Source organism: Hippoglossus hippoglossus, chromosome 3 (assembly GCF_009819705.1).
Source record: "Hippoglossus hippoglossus isolate fHipHip1 chromosome 3, fHipHip1.pri, whole genome shotgun sequence".
In the NCBI taxonomy this organism is placed as follows: Eukaryota; Metazoa; Chordata; class Actinopteri; order Pleuronectiformes; family Pleuronectidae; genus Hippoglossus; species Hippoglossus hippoglossus.
The window spans coordinates 15293059-15310975 of NC_047153.1; the positions used below are offsets into that span (position 1 = coordinate 15293059).

The 17917-nt window shown below is 41.6% G+C and overlaps 3 protein-coding genes and 1 non-coding gene across 5 annotated transcripts; 2 read left to right on the forward strand and 2 right to left on the reverse strand.

Annotated features, from left to right (window-relative positions):
* Positions 1-169: 169 nt before the first annotated feature.
* On the forward strand, positions 170-242 carry trnav-aac. The gene has a single exon. It is a non-coding gene; the product is annotated as a tRNA-Val (tRNA).
* A 1019-nt stretch (positions 243-1261) lies between these two features.
* On the reverse strand, positions 1262-3818 carry LOC117757668. The gene is made up of 3 exons (XM_034579011.1): positions 3230-3818; positions 2188-2607; positions 1262-1813 (listed from the first exon to the last, which is right to left on the reverse strand). The coding sequence occupies exons 1-3, from the start codon at positions 3513-3515 to the stop codon at positions 1479-1481; spliced, it is 1041 nt and encodes a 346-aa protein (XP_034434902.1). The 5' UTR covers positions 3516-3818; the 3' UTR covers positions 1262-1478.
* A 1886-nt stretch (positions 3819-5704) lies between these two features.
* gfod2 (glucose-fructose oxidoreductase domain containing 2) lies at positions 5705-11370 on the reverse strand. 2 transcript variants are annotated; one of them, XM_034578694.1, is made up of 3 exons: positions 11137-11370; positions 9285-9660; positions 5705-8021 (listed from the first exon to the last, which is right to left on the reverse strand). In XM_034578694.1, exons 2-3 carry the CDS (start codon positions 9535-9537, stop codon positions 7120-7122), a joined length of 1155 nt encoding a protein of 384 aa, XP_034434585.1. In that variant the 5' UTR covers positions 9538-9660; positions 11137-11370; the 3' UTR covers positions 5705-7119. The 2 variants fall into 2 exon arrangements, with proteins under 2 accessions (XP_034434585.1, XP_034434595.1); XM_034578704.1 differs by lacking the exon at positions 11137-11370 and adding an exon at positions 10237-10334 and having other exon boundaries at positions 6623-8021.
* A 1939-nt stretch (positions 11371-13309) lies between these two features.
* Positions 13310-15693, forward strand: thap11 (THAP domain containing 11). The gene has a single exon (XM_034578715.1). The coding sequence runs from the start codon at positions 13643-13645 to the stop codon at positions 14474-14476; it is 834 nt and encodes a 277-aa protein (XP_034434606.1). The 5' UTR covers positions 13310-13642; the 3' UTR covers positions 14477-15693.
* The last annotated feature ends 2224 nt before the right edge of the window (positions 15694-17917 follow it).

The window sequence follows — 17917 nt, forward strand, 5'->3', positions numbered from 1 at the left end:
TGAATTCTTACACAGTCACTGCAGGAACAACTCTGTGTCACACCCTCACTAACACGTTGTCGGTTACTGGCCAATGTGATGTGTTGTTTTTGAACAGAAAGTATATATCTGTCTATTACACTGAAAATGGACATAGGATCATATAGGGTGTGTTAACTGTACGTCGTCAGTTTCCGTAGTGTAGTGGTTATCACGTTCGCCTAACACGCGAAAGGTCCCCGGTTCGAGACCGGGCGGAAACACACTTTTTGTTTTTATTATTTACTGTGAATTACATTTTATGAATAACAATAAACTTGACTGGATAAACTGTTCACGAGGAAGTGTTTTGTCTCTCCCTCTCCCACACACTAAAAAACAGTGACTGATTTTGGTCTATTTAATCAAGACATAAACATAAATCATGTGTTTAGGATAGTTGATAAAAATACAGTAACTGTTTTCCTACAGTAGGAAAACAGTTGTGCTGCTCAGGCTTTTCAATCATTACAGATTTATTGATTGAATGTATAAATCCTGTTTTCTTCAAAATATCTCTAGTCTTGTATTTTAAGTTTTAATCCTGCAGTTTTCACTTTTTTATAAATACACTGCTGTACCATCATTTTACAGGCTATGATAATGCACAACTATTTGTAGCTTCAGTTATTAATCTTTGAATCTGTATTTATACCTGGCTTCAATAGTCAGTTACATGTGTCTTACAATCACCTTAGACTTAAAATATTTCTATTGTCAATATCTCCATTAGCACATACTTCTCTAGTGACAGCTTTGTTGTAATTCTGGTGACTTTCATCTCACTGCAGTGAACTTATTCTTGACTCATTTTGACCTTTTATTAAATCTTATGCTCTTGTGTTCTGGATGCCTAAATTTCCCTCGGGATCAATAAAGTATCTGTTACATCAGTGTTCATGTAAAATTATAACTAGTGGTAGAAAAAAAAACGTATTAAAGAAATTAAACTTGCTTCTTTAAATATACATTGGTTTACACTGCTAATATTATGTTCTTCTACGCACTCATTTCCAACAGGGAGGTCAAATAATGAAGACATGGATCACATCCCCTGTTAGTGACAACATGCTGACGGATGGTTTCAATCCCCCAGAGTGAAACAAAGTATTTTTATTTTTGACAATAATTAGTGCGACTGGTGTGGTCCTCGCCACTGAAGACTTGTAGATCTGAGGAACACACAGATTGTTAAAGTCAGTCTCTGCTTACTAAACTAAACTGGAATCAGTTTGTTGTGGCTGTGAGTGAATGCAGAGTTGGATATGTTTGTCCTGGTTCATATTTATTTATATTTCATGCCAGTGATGTCAGGTCATCAGCTGCAATATAAACACAAGCAACAATCCATTTACTGTTTCAAAACACATCTGAATGAAAGACCTTTAAGTGTTTGAAGTGTTCCATGGCATTTATAGAACTGCTGAGATCAGAGTCATGTTGTAAGACCATCAGGAGGGTTACTGTCCTCTGGAAAACAAGAGAAGCTCTTCTCTTTCCTGCTGAAGCTCATCCCATTTCTTCTGTAGCGCTGTCTTTTCCTTCTGCAGCTCTTCTCTCTGTCGGCCCAGTTCTTTGGCTTCTTCCTGCTGTGCCGTCCTCAACGACTCGATTTTCTTCCACTCTGCAGCTGCCTCTCTGGCATCCGCTGCACGTAGCTTCTCGAGCAGCTCCCTCTGATGCTCCAGAGCCCGGGCCTCCTCCTTCTGCGTTCTCCTCAGTGCTTCAATCAGCTCCTGCTCTCGTCTCAAAACCCGTTTTTCTCCTTCAAATGCTCTTGAACCTGGCAGCACACCTGTGTGAAAGAATACAAATTCCTTCAGGTCCAAATTCTCTAGCTGGCTAATTCACAATACAAAGTGTTCCTATCAGCCAGTAGCCCATTTGGTCAGTCCCTTCACCCTCTGCTAACGTGCTATTTCTGTGTGCATCGGGGGGGTTGGGGGGTTTCTGGTAAATGTAATCCACATGAAACAAAAAAGATATTGATTGAGATGAGGTCAAACATTTTCTTCTACTCCTGTAAGAGGAGGTAATGAGAAAGACATGTATAAACTCATGAGATCCATGTATTTGCCATGACAGTATTGTTGAAAGGCATCATTCATTAAGACACCTTTGAAAACAATTATTTACAAACTCTGACCTCTATAAACTATAAAAGCCGACCTGAATGCTGCCTCTGCTCTGTGGAAGTGTCACCATTGGCGTTTGAGCCATGTGAAGAGTCTGGAGGAAACGGTTTGAGCCCGTCAGCCACGAGTCTGGCAAACACCTCCGGGTGTCTCTTCAACATGTGGCGACGCAAGTTGCTGGTTCCCCCGTTTTCCGTGCACTGCAACTTCTTCATGCAAATGAGGCAGCGAGCAGCGTTCAAACTGTCCAGACGCTCATAGTGCCTCCAGATCAGACTACGTTTGTGCCGGGTACATCTTACAGGACGGTTATCACCATCATCCAATGTCTCTCCCTGTGCAGCCAGTTCTGCTGGATCTCCCTGTGCAGCCATGCCGGTAACAGCAGAACTAATGACAGATTCATTCATAGTCTCGTGGATGTCAGAGTCACAGTCCTCCAGAGCCGATTCCACTAAAAAAAAGAGGGAAATAAAGTTAGAAGGGCTTCATTTAAATAAAATCTTACAATGTGACACTGACAGATTGTGTTTTGTCTGACCAACAATCCAAAACTCAAATTATAATCATATAAACCACAAACTTGAGAAGCAGGAGCCTGCAAATATTGACATGACTATAGTAATTAAAATAGATGGAGATTAAGCTACTGTAAATACATTTCTTTTGTCAAGTATGTTTTATTAAAGACAGGACTTATTAATAAATCCCTTGAGCCACATTTTAAAAAGGTAAGAGTCTCCTTCTTCTGCCAAAACATAAAAATAATATTTTAGCTATAATCAGTGGATAAGCGAGAGGTTTCCACTGTGCTCTGTTTAATGCAGATATGGATGATGACTTCAGGTTCAATGTGGATATTGAAAATATAAGAAAGGGTTCAAAAATACTTGTCCAGTAACTCTGGATAGACGGATAGATAGATCAATAGATACATGTACTTCATTGATCTCATACACACTCAATTAAACTACTAACTGAATATAAGAACAAAAACTCCATCACCTAATGTTTGCAGCTGGACCTGACCCAACACATCTGTAAACTAACCCACAGAGGACGTGGTTGAACTGTACCAGAGCAGAGCTGCTCCCTGTCCGTGTGCGCCCCCTGGTGACCGTTCGTGTGGACAGCTTCAGACGCTTGTCCTCTGAACTTCCTGGCGACCTCTCTGGGATGTTTGAGCCGCAGGTGTCTCAGCATGGTGGTGGTGCTGCCCTGCTGTTTGGCCTGGAGGCCGCTGCACAGCAGACACTGCACCGACCTGGGGCTCAAGGGTTTAAAGAAGCACCAGGCCACGCTCCGTTTGCGGCTCGTGGCTCCGGCTGCCTCCGCCGGGTTGTCCACACCGCTGCGGTCCATTTACTGTGCGCTGTGTTTTCTATTGAACCAGTTTAAATGTGTTCATCAACTGTAAGAGCGGCATCACTAGTGTTAGCTGTGATGCTAAGTTAGCCTGAGCCATGCTATGTTTGTTGTGGCTACGTCATATCCGGGCAATCCTTGTTTTGTCTCCTCATGTAATTTGGCCGTGTAGACGCTGTGAGGAGCATTGCTGCCCCCCACAGGATGAAATGTGACTAACACGGTTCATATTTTCATACATAGCCCTCAATCATGAAACAGAAATACGACCAACAGTCAGGCCAATAATAAATGTGAACATGTGAACTAACTTACCATTTATCACTTGGCTAATAAACATAGGCCAATATATTTATACATAATATGCAGAAAAAGATTGAATTTACAGAATAAACATGCAGGAGGGATGGATTTATGTTTAACATTGAACATGTATGTTTATTTCTTAATTCAAGCTCTATATATTTATTTTATTTTATTTCATATTATTTTGGTAGTCTATGGTTTAACCATATGACATCAAGCCTCAACTACGAGTTTTGTATTTTACTGTGGATATATATCGGCAGATATATGAATAGATATAATGGGTAGAATTTCTATTACTTCCGCACCCAACAATCAATCTGGCTCTAATGTTTAGGGTGCCTGTGGGTGAAGATTATCATTCTCCTTGCTAAGTCTAGAACAACACTGGGCAGGAACATCTGATTTACAAAGTTTTGGATAATTTAAAAATGTAATAATGATTTGAACAATACTCCTTTTCAAATACACAAAAGGGCTTTGTTGGCAAGTACAGGAACAATACATTTTTTACAGAAGTAATCAACCAAGGTCTGACCAAAGGCACTAAATGAAGACAATTGTATTTATTAAAGGAAATGTTTGTCAGGCAGATGAACAGTAAAGTTACCCAACTCAAACACATTGTGCTCAAAAAGCCAAATTATCAATTAAAACAACAGTTAAAGCGAAACAAGATAAATATAACAGCTTTTAACAGAAATATTCACACGCTGAAAACACAAACACTGAACAGAATGAACTGAGGGAAACCTTCTCCACATCAAAACATAAATAAATACAAAATGTCTTCCTTACACAGACAAATGTAAAGTCAATTTTTGCAGTGAGCTGGCTGGTACAAGCATTGCACTGCATATTAAATAGGTGGCATTTTATCAGTTTTCAGTGCAAAAAACAAAACGAATACAACTGTCAACAAGATGGTGAAAGTCAGTTGGAATGTATTTTAAAAGTGGTGGGTTATGGATCATCCTGCAGGCAAATGTATTAAAAACACTAAATGTAAACTTGATTCAGGGTTTTTGGAAAGCACTGTTGGGAAAGCGTGAGGTAAGCGTGCATCTGTATTTAATATTATTTAGGATATTCAGCAGAACTGAGATGCAGTGAGCGACTATAACAATCGCAAACCAACACTTCCTGCCTCGTTGTGTAAACACGTTGGTGAGGCACGCGTTTCTACTCTCACGCACGTCAAATCCAGTGGTTCTACTCAATGAAAAGCTCAGCAATGATTCAGGGTGACTGTTGCAAAACAAGGAGGGGTGGTGCCCCCCCCTGTCTGGATTTATACATCTGTAATAACTTTAAATGCAAAGACCGATGAAACTCAATCTTGTGAAAACAAAGGAACATGTAAACACATGTAAACAAAATTTTGAAACATTTTAACTCTGGCTTTGTATTAAAAACGTTTTGACAGTTGAACAATGAAAGGTCGCTTTTTTTAGGACAAACCTGTTTCTGCTTATGTAAATTTTCAACCTGTTACTCCACCTATAATCTGTCCTATGTGTAAAACCAACAGGCGGCTGGTAGTTTCCTCCTTCAGTCACTTTCAGCGGTTAAATAGATGACCACTGGTGACAGGTCTTTACAGCAGAAAACAGGTACTAACAATCCTATAAATCCATCTGAGCCAATTCACCTCTGTCTTTACGTATGTTGTGTGTTTGTGCCAAACAGTCAATATGGACCCAAATATCACGAAAAATGTGGAATCTGTGTTTCACTATCACCCTCCTTGAAACTGCTTGCAGTAATTTATTTATTATGGCTGAAAATACTGAGAAGATGCTGGTGTGGTTTGAGGGGTTTAAATGTTTTTGATACCATGAAAACTTGTCTCTACTGAAGTCCACAGTAAATGTGTGTAATCCAGCTCATCACAGCTGGTACATCTGTAAAGCAGGAAACTACAACTTCATAATTCCTCTGAGTGCTTATACGGTTTAAGTGATACTCTAAAGTTTCATTTAAAATGAAGAATCACTATAAGAAAGGGGGATTTTGAGGGGCAATGCTACAAATCAGACATTTTATTATTCCTTTCTCTACATAGCTTATTCTAATCCCTGGTATTTTATGTGTGTCACGGCAGCTTATAATATAAAAAAACCTACAAGCCCTTCTTGCAATATTTTCAACAATTTGAATCTCTGCTTATTATTACACACTTTCTTTAAAAGACTACACAGCTCCAGTATTCTTATTCTGAATTATACACAGGCTAATCTCCACTGGTTTGTGATTTGTATTCCGACAGTGATCCTTCTGCAGCCGGCGAAGGATTTTATTATTCAAATCACCCTCATGCTTTGTTATTCACATTCAAGCCTGTGGTAAACACAAGGTGCTTTTCGTGTTGGGAAAACATAACACCCAAATATTTTGAAAATATATTATGTTCAGTAGAGATTCAAATGTTGGACTGTAAATTTCAGTTAGATTTCAACCTCACAGTGTCTGAATTAACACCTTGTACAGACTGTGCTGGACACAAACATTTTGTCAGTGGTTATTTACAAACTCTTGTGATTCTCAAAAATTGATCATGACCCAAATCTTTTGCAAAGGAATGTTAGAAGCCAGTATTGCGTATATGCTTGTGCACCGGGTTAGCATGTCTAGCTGTTTTTTTTCCATAGATACTAAACCTCCAACTCTTCACCTGCTGGTTTGATAATTTTCCTAAGAACTCCTGAAAAGAAAGAAAAAAGAAAAAAAACATTCTGGCATATCTTAAGGATAAGGTACTTATTTAGCTCTCTACATTCATGTGCCCACGCAAACTGTTTAAAGTGAAAATATTGTGAGATATTCCCTTGTTTTTGAGAGCTGAGCAGTTTTGATTTGGGCCAATATTTGACAAAGGTGTGGTGATTTAATAACATGCGCCACATATCAGTCTTGTTTGGGAGGAAATGTGCAGTCACGACTCCATGAGTTAGTTAAATTGTCTCATAAAGCGAATGAATATCTGATCATTGTGGATCATGTCTACTTTTTTGGCATGGTAGACTTTGGCACAATTAACTCAATACAGAGCTTTTGAGAATCTGAATAATGGAGCTGTGAATGACAATTTAGTGTAAAAGCAAATAGCAACTGTGAGGGTACAAACATCTACGACACAATTATATTCTCTCAATCAAAATATTCTGATCAAATTGTGAAAATACAAAGTAGTCATGTGTAATGTAAACTGCCAAAGCAACAGAATTAAAAGGAGCGACATTCAGAGCCCAGTTTAGTCAGACATGTAGTAGATGCACTGGTTGTATAAATAGAATTAGTTCTTATTTCTCTGCAGAGCCTCGCACAAGTTGTGGTTGGGATCCGGCTCCTGACTCATGATCTCAACGCACTCCCATTCTCCGCTACAGCTGGACCGCTTCACGGCCTCCACCACCGTCTGCACATACAGACCGTCCTCAAATGTTGGTGCCATGGCAACTGGTCCTTGCGCCCATGACCTGCGCTCCTCGTGAGCCTGAAAAGACTCTCTCAGTGCCTTCACCATGGAGCTCAGCCCCCGCAGGTGAGGCAGGGGCATCTCTTTCAACTCGGGCCCCTCCCACCCGCTGTCGCCTAGCAACAGCTCCTCACCGTTACTCCCGTTGCGTTGACCATACAGTTCTGTGCCTCTGGCAACCAACCTCCCAGTGGATCCAACTACCATAACCTCGTGCACGAATGACCCCGGCATGTTGAAGTTCAGGGTCACGGTGCAGCACACACCACCAGAGCGAGAGCCAGTTCCACCCATCAACATTTGGAAGAAGCAGAAATCGTCACTGGTGACGCGGCGGATGCCTCGGATCAAACCATTCTGTTCTACAAAAGTCCGCAGTAAGCCGTGTACGCGCTGGGCTCGGGCACCAGTCAGGTAACTTAAAAGGTCGATGATGGCAGAGCCGACAGTGTGCAGACCACCTCCTCCCATCAGCTCCTCGCAGGTCCAGCCGTACGACTGGTCCAGGAGGCTCGGGCCGTAGACCCGAACATCGCACACCTGCATTTCACCCACATACCCCTCCACCAGCAACTGACGCATTGCAACAAAGGCTGGCAGGAAGCGCAGGGTATTACCCATAATGCTGAGCAGCTGGGGATAGTATCTGGCGGCAGTCACCATCTTGAATGAATCCACAGCGGTCGCAGCTTTCTCACACACTACATTCTTTCCTATACCTGCAGAGAGAGAGAAACGGATAGTTGAGGTCAATTTCATTAATGGTATCTAAGGTAAAGACAATAAAAATCAAAAGATTATCAATTCAAAGACATAGTCTTCCCACGTAAACAACTTTCATAATTTTTGGAAGTTTAACAATTCATTTTCTTCTTTCAAATATTCTCACATGTTGCAGGTAAAGGTGGCGAGTTTCGTTTTAACTCACTCTGATCATTAATTTGTCTATAGTTACTATGTTATTTAGTTATTTAACTATTTAGCTATCTATTTAGTTAGATATACCTTTAAAATTGCAACCTATAGTGTGTACAGTTTGGGTTTTGAAGTATACTAAATATCATTTGAAGGTGCGGTGTGTATTTGATGCCTCAGTGCTTGGCCACACAAAGGAGCTTTCCATGGCCCAGTTCCTACGGCTTGGTATGGACAAACAAAAAGTCAACTTTCACATGTGTTAGCAGAGTGGGAGTGGACAGTTTTTAATCTGCGGAGATCGGCAGCCATCACTACCCCTTCGAATCAGTGTCGTGGATAAATCCTTTGGTGGGACAAACTCAGGAAGTTGCAACTAAAACAGGAAGCTGAAGTCAACACTCAGGAATTCCATCAGATACAGTAAGTTAACTTTACACATCTACTCTCCTCTGATACAGTGTGTTGATTATTGCTTCAGTTTTACAAGCTGAAGGTGTGGTTAATTGATAAGAATGAAAAATTGATAAGCTTTTTCCCCCCTCCAATGACTACATTTTCTGTAGGTTACAGCTGTGATCTCCATTAATTAATATCTCAAGCATAAACCCTGAGAAATATATTACAGAAGAAGATAGTTCAGTTCCAGTAGAAACATGTCTTAGTGAGTAATGTCATCATAATTGTCATCATAGTCCAAAAATTCAAATCTGTTCCGCAGCTGACCTGCCACGCCCAGTCAGGTCGTATTTGAAGTTTGTGTTACTCAGATGCTCATACAGTGTAAGAGGAATCTGAAATATGAGACCAGAACCTGGTGTTTAGGAAGAAAATGTAATGTTTTTGTTTACCCAATAAATTAATTCAGCTGTTTATCAAATAATATCCACCGATATTCAGTGTTTTTTCTTTTTTTAATCAGTGTTGTATGTTTTATGGTTTGTAATAGACTGCATGTATGTAGGCTCAGCACATATGTTAATTGTAAAAGTGTAAGTCTACACACTTATGTGTACAAGGTTGTATGACAGGTCTGTAAAAGAGTATGTTCATTCACAAGCTCTCACCCAGTGCTTTGACAGCAATCTGCCTCGTCATTGAGGGAGGAATATAGATGCAAACGAGGTCGACATCCTGGTGCAGCAGGACGTCATCAGATCGGCTGGTGTGAAATGGTATTCCAAGCTCCTTGGCCAAGCAGCGTGCCTCCTCTTCGCTTCGGCCCCAGAGCGCATGAACCTCAAAGCCCTCAGCTTTCAACAGTGGGACCAGCACCCGGGCTGTGCTCCCTGTGCCAAACACACCCACTCCTGGCAACATAGCAGCGCCATTCACTGTGACCTCAGCTGAGAACCATAGTCAGACTCTCCAACATCCTAGGGGCCCGGGATCCACTTGTCTGTCACCGTTGGGACCGTTACTGTTAATTCTGGGTGAATTTATCTGTAAAAAAAATGATCAGAGTATTAAAGCTGTGTGACACCTACAAAATCGCTTGTTCATACATAACAATAAAACAATTTTCTGGGTTAAAATTACTGTTGCTTTAAGACATAAAAACACAAAAAACTTTGCTCTCTTTATAGTTATGTGGAAAAAGGACAGTACCAGACGTAATTAGATCTATATAACACTCTTACGATAACCAAAACAACAGATAGCAACTTCCCTCAGGGCACAATATCTATGTTATTGATTTGATTTATCTCCCAGCTCTAGTGACTATACAAACAAACAGGACACACATGTCTGATGGAGGCTCAGTCCAGTTTTTCTTATCTCCAGTCTCTGACAGCCACTTACATTCTGTCCTGCTACATAGTCAGCATACCATTCCTCTGATATCCCACACCCACCAAAAGTAAACGTCATCTCTATCTCTGCAGCACTTGCAATTTATGTCTGTGTGCGCGTGTGACCTTATCCACGTTAAGGATAAGTCATTCAGTATTATTTTCAAACAAAACAGAACATTATAGGGTTTCATTCTGCTACTTGTTCACACAACTCCTCCTTTACCTTTGGTGATTTCCTGCTCTGACTCTTTAGAACCTGTAAGTCCTGTGTGGATTTGAGTCATAGCACCTGTCTGCAGATTTAGACCTGCACCGATCAGCTGATTAACTGATTAGTAAAGCACTGTCGAAACATTGCCAATTTCATGTAGGAGGAAATTACACCTGGTATTTTCCTACACTGGGAATATTTATGTTTTGAGTCGTGTTGGTGGTTGAAAGCTGCATCGAGCGGGAGGATGAGCAGTTTTATTACTTGACTGAGGAATAATGTGGTGGAGCAGATAACTAATAATTATGTTATGAACGTGTATTTGTGGGAGAAGAGTTGATGTTAAGCTGGCTCAGGGGACTCACTTGTGGCATGTGCAACCACAGACTGAGTGTGTTTGAGTATGTGTGTGTGTGTACCTGTGCACCTGCATTACCCTTGTAACCAGAGCTCAAACAAACATACATTTACAAGGCTGACAGCAGTTGAACAACCCCCTCTTCTCTCTGTCAGACACACACACACGCCAGTGAAAACCTAGCTGTGCTATTGGTCAGATAACAAAGCCACGCCACACTGCTTTCGCTGTGTGGATCGATAATAGCTGGACATTAGCGATAATAACTGTGATATCAAAAACACACAGAAAGCGGCCAATATGTTTTATGTAACAGTCGCATATTGGTAATGTGCTCCGGATGTAGCCACGGCTCCCACTCACCAGCTAGCCCCACTCAGCTGCTCCACACTGGGGTTATTGATAACGTTAGCTAGCACGTTCAGCTAGCCGGCTAGCGAGCCGCAAAGCCAGTCAAAACAAACTAGCAACAAACACTCGCACTTCGTTGTGGTCAGTATCTAAAGGTTAGTGTGTGTGTAGACGGTACAGACACACAGTGAGGTGTTATCTACCTTCAGTAGCGAGCAGCGGCAGCAGCAGAGGCTCCGGTGGAGGAGCTGGGAGCTGAGTCGGGCGCTGCCCAGTTGCTAATGGTAACTTCAGGACGACAGGCAGCAGTGAGTGGGGGGCGGGGGGGCGGAGATAGTGCACAGGCTGGAGATGGGTCACCGGCGGAGAACTCACACTCACAGGCTGCAACACCACAGTGAAGAATGTGGACTAAAGTGAGACGTGTTGTTTTATGTTTGAAACAGGTTAAAAATCCATTTGTTAACCACGGAGGCCGTTTTATATGTGACGTTTTTAATTGAAAGGTATAGAGAGAAGTTAAAAAACAAAACTGCCACACAAAATGAAAAGATAGAGACACAGAACGATTACAGATATACACAAATGATCACACAGAGACATACAATGACAACAGACACAAAAAACAACTGTGAAGATGCACAAAATGACCACAAACAGACATTAAATGACCACATAGAGAAATAAAATAACCACACTGACACTCAATAGGACCACATAGACATAGAATGACCAAAAAGACACTTAAAGTGACCATAGAGTGAGACACAAAATGATCACACTACGACTACATAGAGACACCAAACGACTGAGGTACACAAAGTGACTACAAAGAGATTCAGAACGATTACTTAGAGTTCCAATTCAGGGCTATGAAGCATTAACTGGGTTGGTTATACACAATAACAACACAACATATGTCATGGTTTTGTTTTCTCAATCCATTCATGACTGAAGGTGTGCCCATGGAACAGGAACAGTTGATCAGCCGTTACCTGCTGGGCGTTTCCCCATGAGTTACTGGCTGGCCTCGCATGTTTTCATATACAGTCTATGGACAGCGTTGGTATTCTTGACAGATACATCATATATTAGGGACATTATTGTATACACAGTTTCTTTTATCTGTCAAAAAGTTTTAACATGACCATAATCTACAATGACAGTGGCTCCCACACACGACTCAGAGACCTTGTGAAATGACATTAATTTTATGTAATTATTATTTTATTATCAATATCGTGTTAATCCATTCAGTTGCAAAAATACTCCAACAAGATACAGAGATGGTGATAAGTGGATTATATCCAGATGTGTCTGACAGGTGGAACAATGGTTTTATGGGTGTCATAGAAAAAAATGACAGTTACACAGAGTAGAGTCCCTATGAGGCCATCAGGTGGCTGATGGAGGTTACTACCACAACATGCTGCTTCAGATGGCAAGAAGGAAAAACCAGTGGACTGGATACACTTAAGATATGGTTTCATATTTCCTTTCAAACTTTTGACACTCTGTCCCATGTTTGATGTGAAACTATGAACATATAATATATATACACCTTGGCTAAGAAGATGGACTAAGTCAAGTTGCACTTACATGTAGCACTTTGTAGTTTGGCTATTTTTTTAAGCTAATGTACTTACATGATTCTTGCTGTTTTGGGTTTGCACCCTCATGTTTGAATGCACTTATTGGAAGTCGCTTTGGATAAAAGTATCAGCTAAATTCTATGTAATGTAATGTAAACAATTTCCAGCACTGCTTTACTTGGCAAGCAGATGTTGGGGGAAAAAAAGGCAAAATATATGCAGAATTGGAGTGAAAAGCTTCAATATGACTTCCTTTTTTAGAAATCATATACATTGTTTTTGATTAAGTGGATGTTTTTAATATTCACGATTAAAACTGCACTGATCTTTACCTCAGGAAACACATATAAAAGCAACATGTATACATTTATACAACAGAGTGGGCCTTTTCTCTTTTTATTGAAAAGTGTTGATTTGGATTTTGGAGGGCACATATTCAAGTTAATTGAATTTGCCTTGGTAGTATTGTTTGGTTTAACATGTTATAATTCAAAATACAACTTTATTTTAAAACCTCACACTGAAGCTGAGTGGACACTTTATTACATGACTATTAATTTGTGATATTGTAATAGTATGATAACAAATCAATCACAGGGAAGTAGTTTTTATACTTAGTAAATATTCCATTTTCATGTGTTTTTATAATCCGTGTGTTGTTAAAACTGTGCTTGTACTTGAGTGAAGAGTTTAGAAAGTGCCGTGCTCTCTGCTGCGCTTCCCCACTCCGACCAGCAGGGGGAATAGAGTGCTAACGGAGCTGGGCCAGACCCGGACCGGAAACGCAATGCCTTCTGGTAGTTTTAGTTCTCAAAGGAGGACGGGTGAACACCGCGAAGAACAAAACCACACATTCACCATCATAAATAAAACATCAGCCTCTAATCCAGCATAAGAACAAGCCCCGGGACAGTTCGGGTGGATTCGGTCGCCGCCCGGAGAACATCGGCTCAGTTTTGGGTGAAAAATAAACAGGAAGTCGTTAGCTTTGTGGGACGTGTAGTTCCGCTCGCAGGCCGCGGAGCTTGACAACAACGCGCAGAATAAAGAAACAACAATAAAATAATCGAAGCTTCGCCGCCGAGACTTCACCGTCACCGTTGGCGCGGAGGTAAACATGCCCGGCTTCACCTGCTGTGTGCCCGGCTGCTATAACAACTCGCACCGGGACCGGGACCTGCGCTTCTACACGTTTCCTAAGGACACGGCGCTGAGGGAGCTGTGGCTGAGGAACATCTCCCGGGCCGGGGTCAGCGGCTGCTTCAGCACCTTCCAGCCCACCACGGGACACCGAGTCTGCAGCGTGCACTTCGCAGGTGGCAGGAAGACCTACAGCATCCGAGTGCCGTCCCTCTTCCCTCTGCGGGGCGTGAACGAGCGCAGGAGCCGGCGGGGCAGAGGCAGGAAAGTGTCCGCTGGGGTTGGTGCCCCCGGCGCCGCTGCGACCTCCGGGATTGTCATCACCAGCGTGCTGGGCAACACGGCGGAAGGAGCCGAGGGCATCACCGGCGGCGAGGCGAGCGACGACACCATCACCGTGGTGCAGATCGGCCAGAACGGCGAGTACCTGGGCACCGCGCGGCTGCCCGCTCCGTCAGAGGGGACCTGTTACACGGCGCCGATCGCCAGTGCGGACGAGCTCAACGCGGACGACTCGTCGGTAGATGCCGCGTCCATCCTGCACCAGCTGCCGATGCAGTACGTCAGTGTGACCAGCAGCCCGCTGGACCACTCGTACTCGCTGACAACCGGCACCACGTCCACCGAGCTGCTGCGGAAACTGAACGAGCAGCGGGACATCATCGCACTGATGGAGGTGAAGATGAAGGAGATGAAGGCGACCATCCGTCAGCTGCGCGTGGCCGAGGCCAAGCTGCAGGAGGAGGTGCGGGAGCGGGACCGGCTGCTGTACGGCAACTCGGTGGCTATCAGCGTCCGGAAGAAAGTGTGAAGGGTGAAACATCACCGGGGACCACCCGTTACAGAGACTCGGACTAACGCAGAGAACACCGAGGTGGTTGGAGACAACAGATCCAGCAGATCCAGACCTATTTTGTATAAAACTACGAGCGATGACAATTTAATTTTCATCAAGTAGAGCAGATTTTTCGTAGGCCTGATGTAAAAAAAAAGTTGGCTGCCTAGTTTATGTAGCTGATAGTAATAAGCTCATTGCTAATCACATACAAACATGACAAGTCCACTATTGACCTGCAGCCCAGCCAAGGTCAAAATCATGTTTTATTCATTCAACAGGTTTGACAGACATACCACATATTTACAACAGAACTGATGCTAAAAGCTGCCTAGTTGCATTTAAAGTTTTTCTCCTGAAGCTTCTCTCTAACACAGTTTTAACATTTGAACTGAACTAGGTTTGTGCGGGAAATCTCTCACTAGCTTGTAGAGGTCATATAAGGTGCACCACGGTAAATAATCTATAGGATTTCATTTTTTAACCAGAACACTATCCTTGGCACATTTATGCTGTTGGTCATAAACCCATGACTTTATCTGAGTTGCCTTCAAAGTTGTTTTATTTTTGTTGCTGACAACATCTGCACGACCAGAAAAAAGACTTTAATGAACTCCTTAAGACTTGAAAAGGCACTCAAAAGATGGAATCCTATTAAAGGATGTTTGTTGCATTAAGTCAATTTTGACTTTTTTTCCTTTTCCTGAGGAAATCTTAAGAGAAGGACCAAGAAAATCTTTTTCTCAAGATACTTTATGCAACTTAAATATGTACGTCTGTCTCCGAGGTTGTTCAGTGAAACAGCGCCTGTGTGATCTGTGATTTATTATTGTATGTGCCTGTTTATGGTCAGATTGTTTTTCTCTCTCACAAAACATTAGTGGCTGCATCTCTCTGTCCTGATCATGTGCATTTCATGCACTGGAGGTCAGGCACGTTCAGACTCTTCGACTTGGTCCGACAGCTATGATCTGCCCTCATTTGAAGGAAATTTCATTTTGAAATGGCACTGACTAATTTCAGATGTGTCCTGACTTTGCCCAGTGTCACAGTAACGAAACAGACTAGGTCAGAAGATCCTGGTGTACTTAATGTTTTTACCTTTGAGTAAAAACTCACGGGGCTGCACTGAGGGCTTTTGTTTGGACTCTTTATAGGAAAGATGAAATAAAAAAAAAACAATTTAAAAGTTCCTGTGGCTCCTGTAACTTCTATTGTCGGATACTATAGGATTGTTTTCTCCGGCTCTTTTGGGATGTTGATGAATAACAATTTGTGTTATTTAAAATCCTCAACCATGAAGATGTGAAATGGAACAAATGCATAAACTTGCACAGCCAATCAAACATTATTGATGTGCTGCTGTTCAGTGACAAATGACAACTAGTACTTAAAGCATCACCTAACATACAGCGTGTTAGGTTTCTGAAGAGGATTTTGGAAAAGATGAAGTGAGTCATTTAATTGTTCATCTTGAATTATTGAAATTGAGAGTTGTACTTGAAATTCGGTGAGAAACAACTAAATGCCAAAAAACGATTGCAATAGCAAACTAAACATTGCACACGGTTGATAAGATAAACATCAGAAAGTGTAGGCACTTCTGAAGATGTGCCGCTGCTGCAAATCTCTCTTGATGGTGACTGGACAGTTCCAGCATTTGCACTGCTGGGAACCCTTCTGCATCTTCAGCAGTTATCTCAGGTTCACAACTTGCAGGATTAGGGATCCATGTATAACCTTCCTGTGCTCCTGTCTCATGAAGCGGTCGGCTCTAAAAAACAACAACAATGAAGCCCAGACATCCCAGTTGTGTTGTCAGTGTGGATCGCAATTTGGAGTTAGCTGTTGATTACTTGATTCATGATTCATTTAAGCCACATAATGTAAAAAAACAAATTAAATTAATTGCCATTACAGGATTCCAGAGGATACCATTGTTTTCAGGTTGGTTATTTTGATGGAACAGTCGAAAAATACAAAAAATAGTCAGTTTTTTTGTAAAGCAGCCAATTTTCATATTTGAGAGGCAGGTTATTTTATTTGACGTTTTTAATTCATCACTTCAGATAATTAATCTGCTTATGATTTTGTCCAGTTGTGTCAGCTCCGTGGTTTCAGTGTTTCCCCATACAAAGCAGTGTAAGTCTCTTGGAACTCAGTAGAAACAACAAGTGGTGAAGTGTGTTTTGTTTTGCAGGGGCCTCTGTCAGATGTTGCACTACGCTTTTGAGCCCCTAGATGGCGGTGTGATAGAAGCTCTAAGAGGCTGCAGTTTAAGCTTCTGTCTCTTCAGCCTAATTTGCTTCATCTGTCTGTCTGTGTTTGTTGGCAGCTTTGAACACCATTAGATGAATTGTTGTGCATATTAAAGCCCTAAGAGCTTGAACATCACAATGTGAAACAAAACCTGTGACGTAGCTCCTCAACCCCAAATTTAAAATGTGTAATTTTAAACACCAATTGTGATAATGTGTCACATGAAACAGAGAAAGAGGGAAAGGCGGATGAATGGATAGATGGAGAGCATTGGAGAGAGTGAGGATCCAGATCCTAATCTCATCTGGATTTATTTTTTTTACTCTCAACAGTGTTGCATAATGCCTTAATCCAGGGCTGTCAATCAAACTTAACTTTATCTTCCCTTTCTATGGCTGTAGCCGTTTACCTCAGCCATCTTTACATATACGAACAACAGCTTCTCATCTCAGGTCGTCTCACCTTTAGAGACTAATTATTGAATGTGAATGATGTAAAACAATGCAGGCATCAGCAAAAGTTTGATATGCTCCTGCGAAGATACATCCAATCCCATCAGGGGTTGTTGTTATTCGTGATATTTTGATAAAAAATTCCAGTGGACATTTTTTTCTTTTCTCATATTTGGATTTATATTTGGAGAATATTGAACAAGGACCACTGTGGAACATTTTTCTTGAGATACATACGTGATGCACTTCAAGTACCTTTTGCAAGATAAGATAATTGTCTTTTAAACTGTTATCCAAAAAGCTTTAAATGGATGTGCCTGGCTCCAGAGCAGGAATGGACGTCCATGTACATCTGCAGGATTCTGTCCAAGGACTCGACCAACAGATTCTTCAGAATAATTGTCTGCTGTGGAAGTCTTCGGATTCTCAATATGTTATTGTATAACAAGAATGGTACTCTGAATAGAGCACGCACCTCCACCAAGGCCCAACAGTCCTTACCAACAGATCTTAAATTCAACCGAGCTGCACCAAATTTCACACACTCATAGATATCAGTCCCCTAAATATGCCTGACTTTTTAAATCAAGATCCATGAATTATTCCCTGGGGAAAACTGTTAGAAAACTATCTTGCAATGATGGAGAAAGAGAAAAGAATTCCTGGATCAGCACCAAAATATAACGGGTTCTTTCCTGACCAATAA

Excerpts from the sequence above, each read along its gene's own strand:
- LOC117757668 (XM_034579011.1), bottom strand. The coding sequence starts at position 3,515 with ATGGACCGCAGCGGTGTGGACAACCCGGCGGAGGCAGCCGGAGCCACG. Across the intron at positions 2,608-3,229 it reads CAGGGAGCAGCTCTGCTCTG|TGGAATCGGCTCTGGAGGAC; the intron begins GTACAGTTCAAC and ends TCTTTTTTTTAG. Across the intron at positions 1,814-2,187 it reads AGAGCAGAGGCAGCATTCAG|GTGTGCTGCCAGGTTCAAGA; the intron begins GTCGGCTTTTAT and ends TCTTTCACACAG.
- thap11 (XM_034578715.1), top strand. The coding sequence starts at position 13,643 with ATGCCCGGCTTCACCTGCTGTGTGCCCGGCTGCTATAACAACTCGCAC.
- gfod2 (XM_034578694.1), bottom strand. The coding sequence starts at position 9,537 with ATGTTGCCAGGAGTGGGTGTGTTTGGCACAGGGAGCACAGCCCGGGTG. Across the intron at positions 8,022-9,284 it reads GATTGCTGTCAAAGCACTGG|GTATAGGAAAGAATGTAGTG; the intron begins GTGAGAGCTTGT and ends CTCTCTCTGCAG.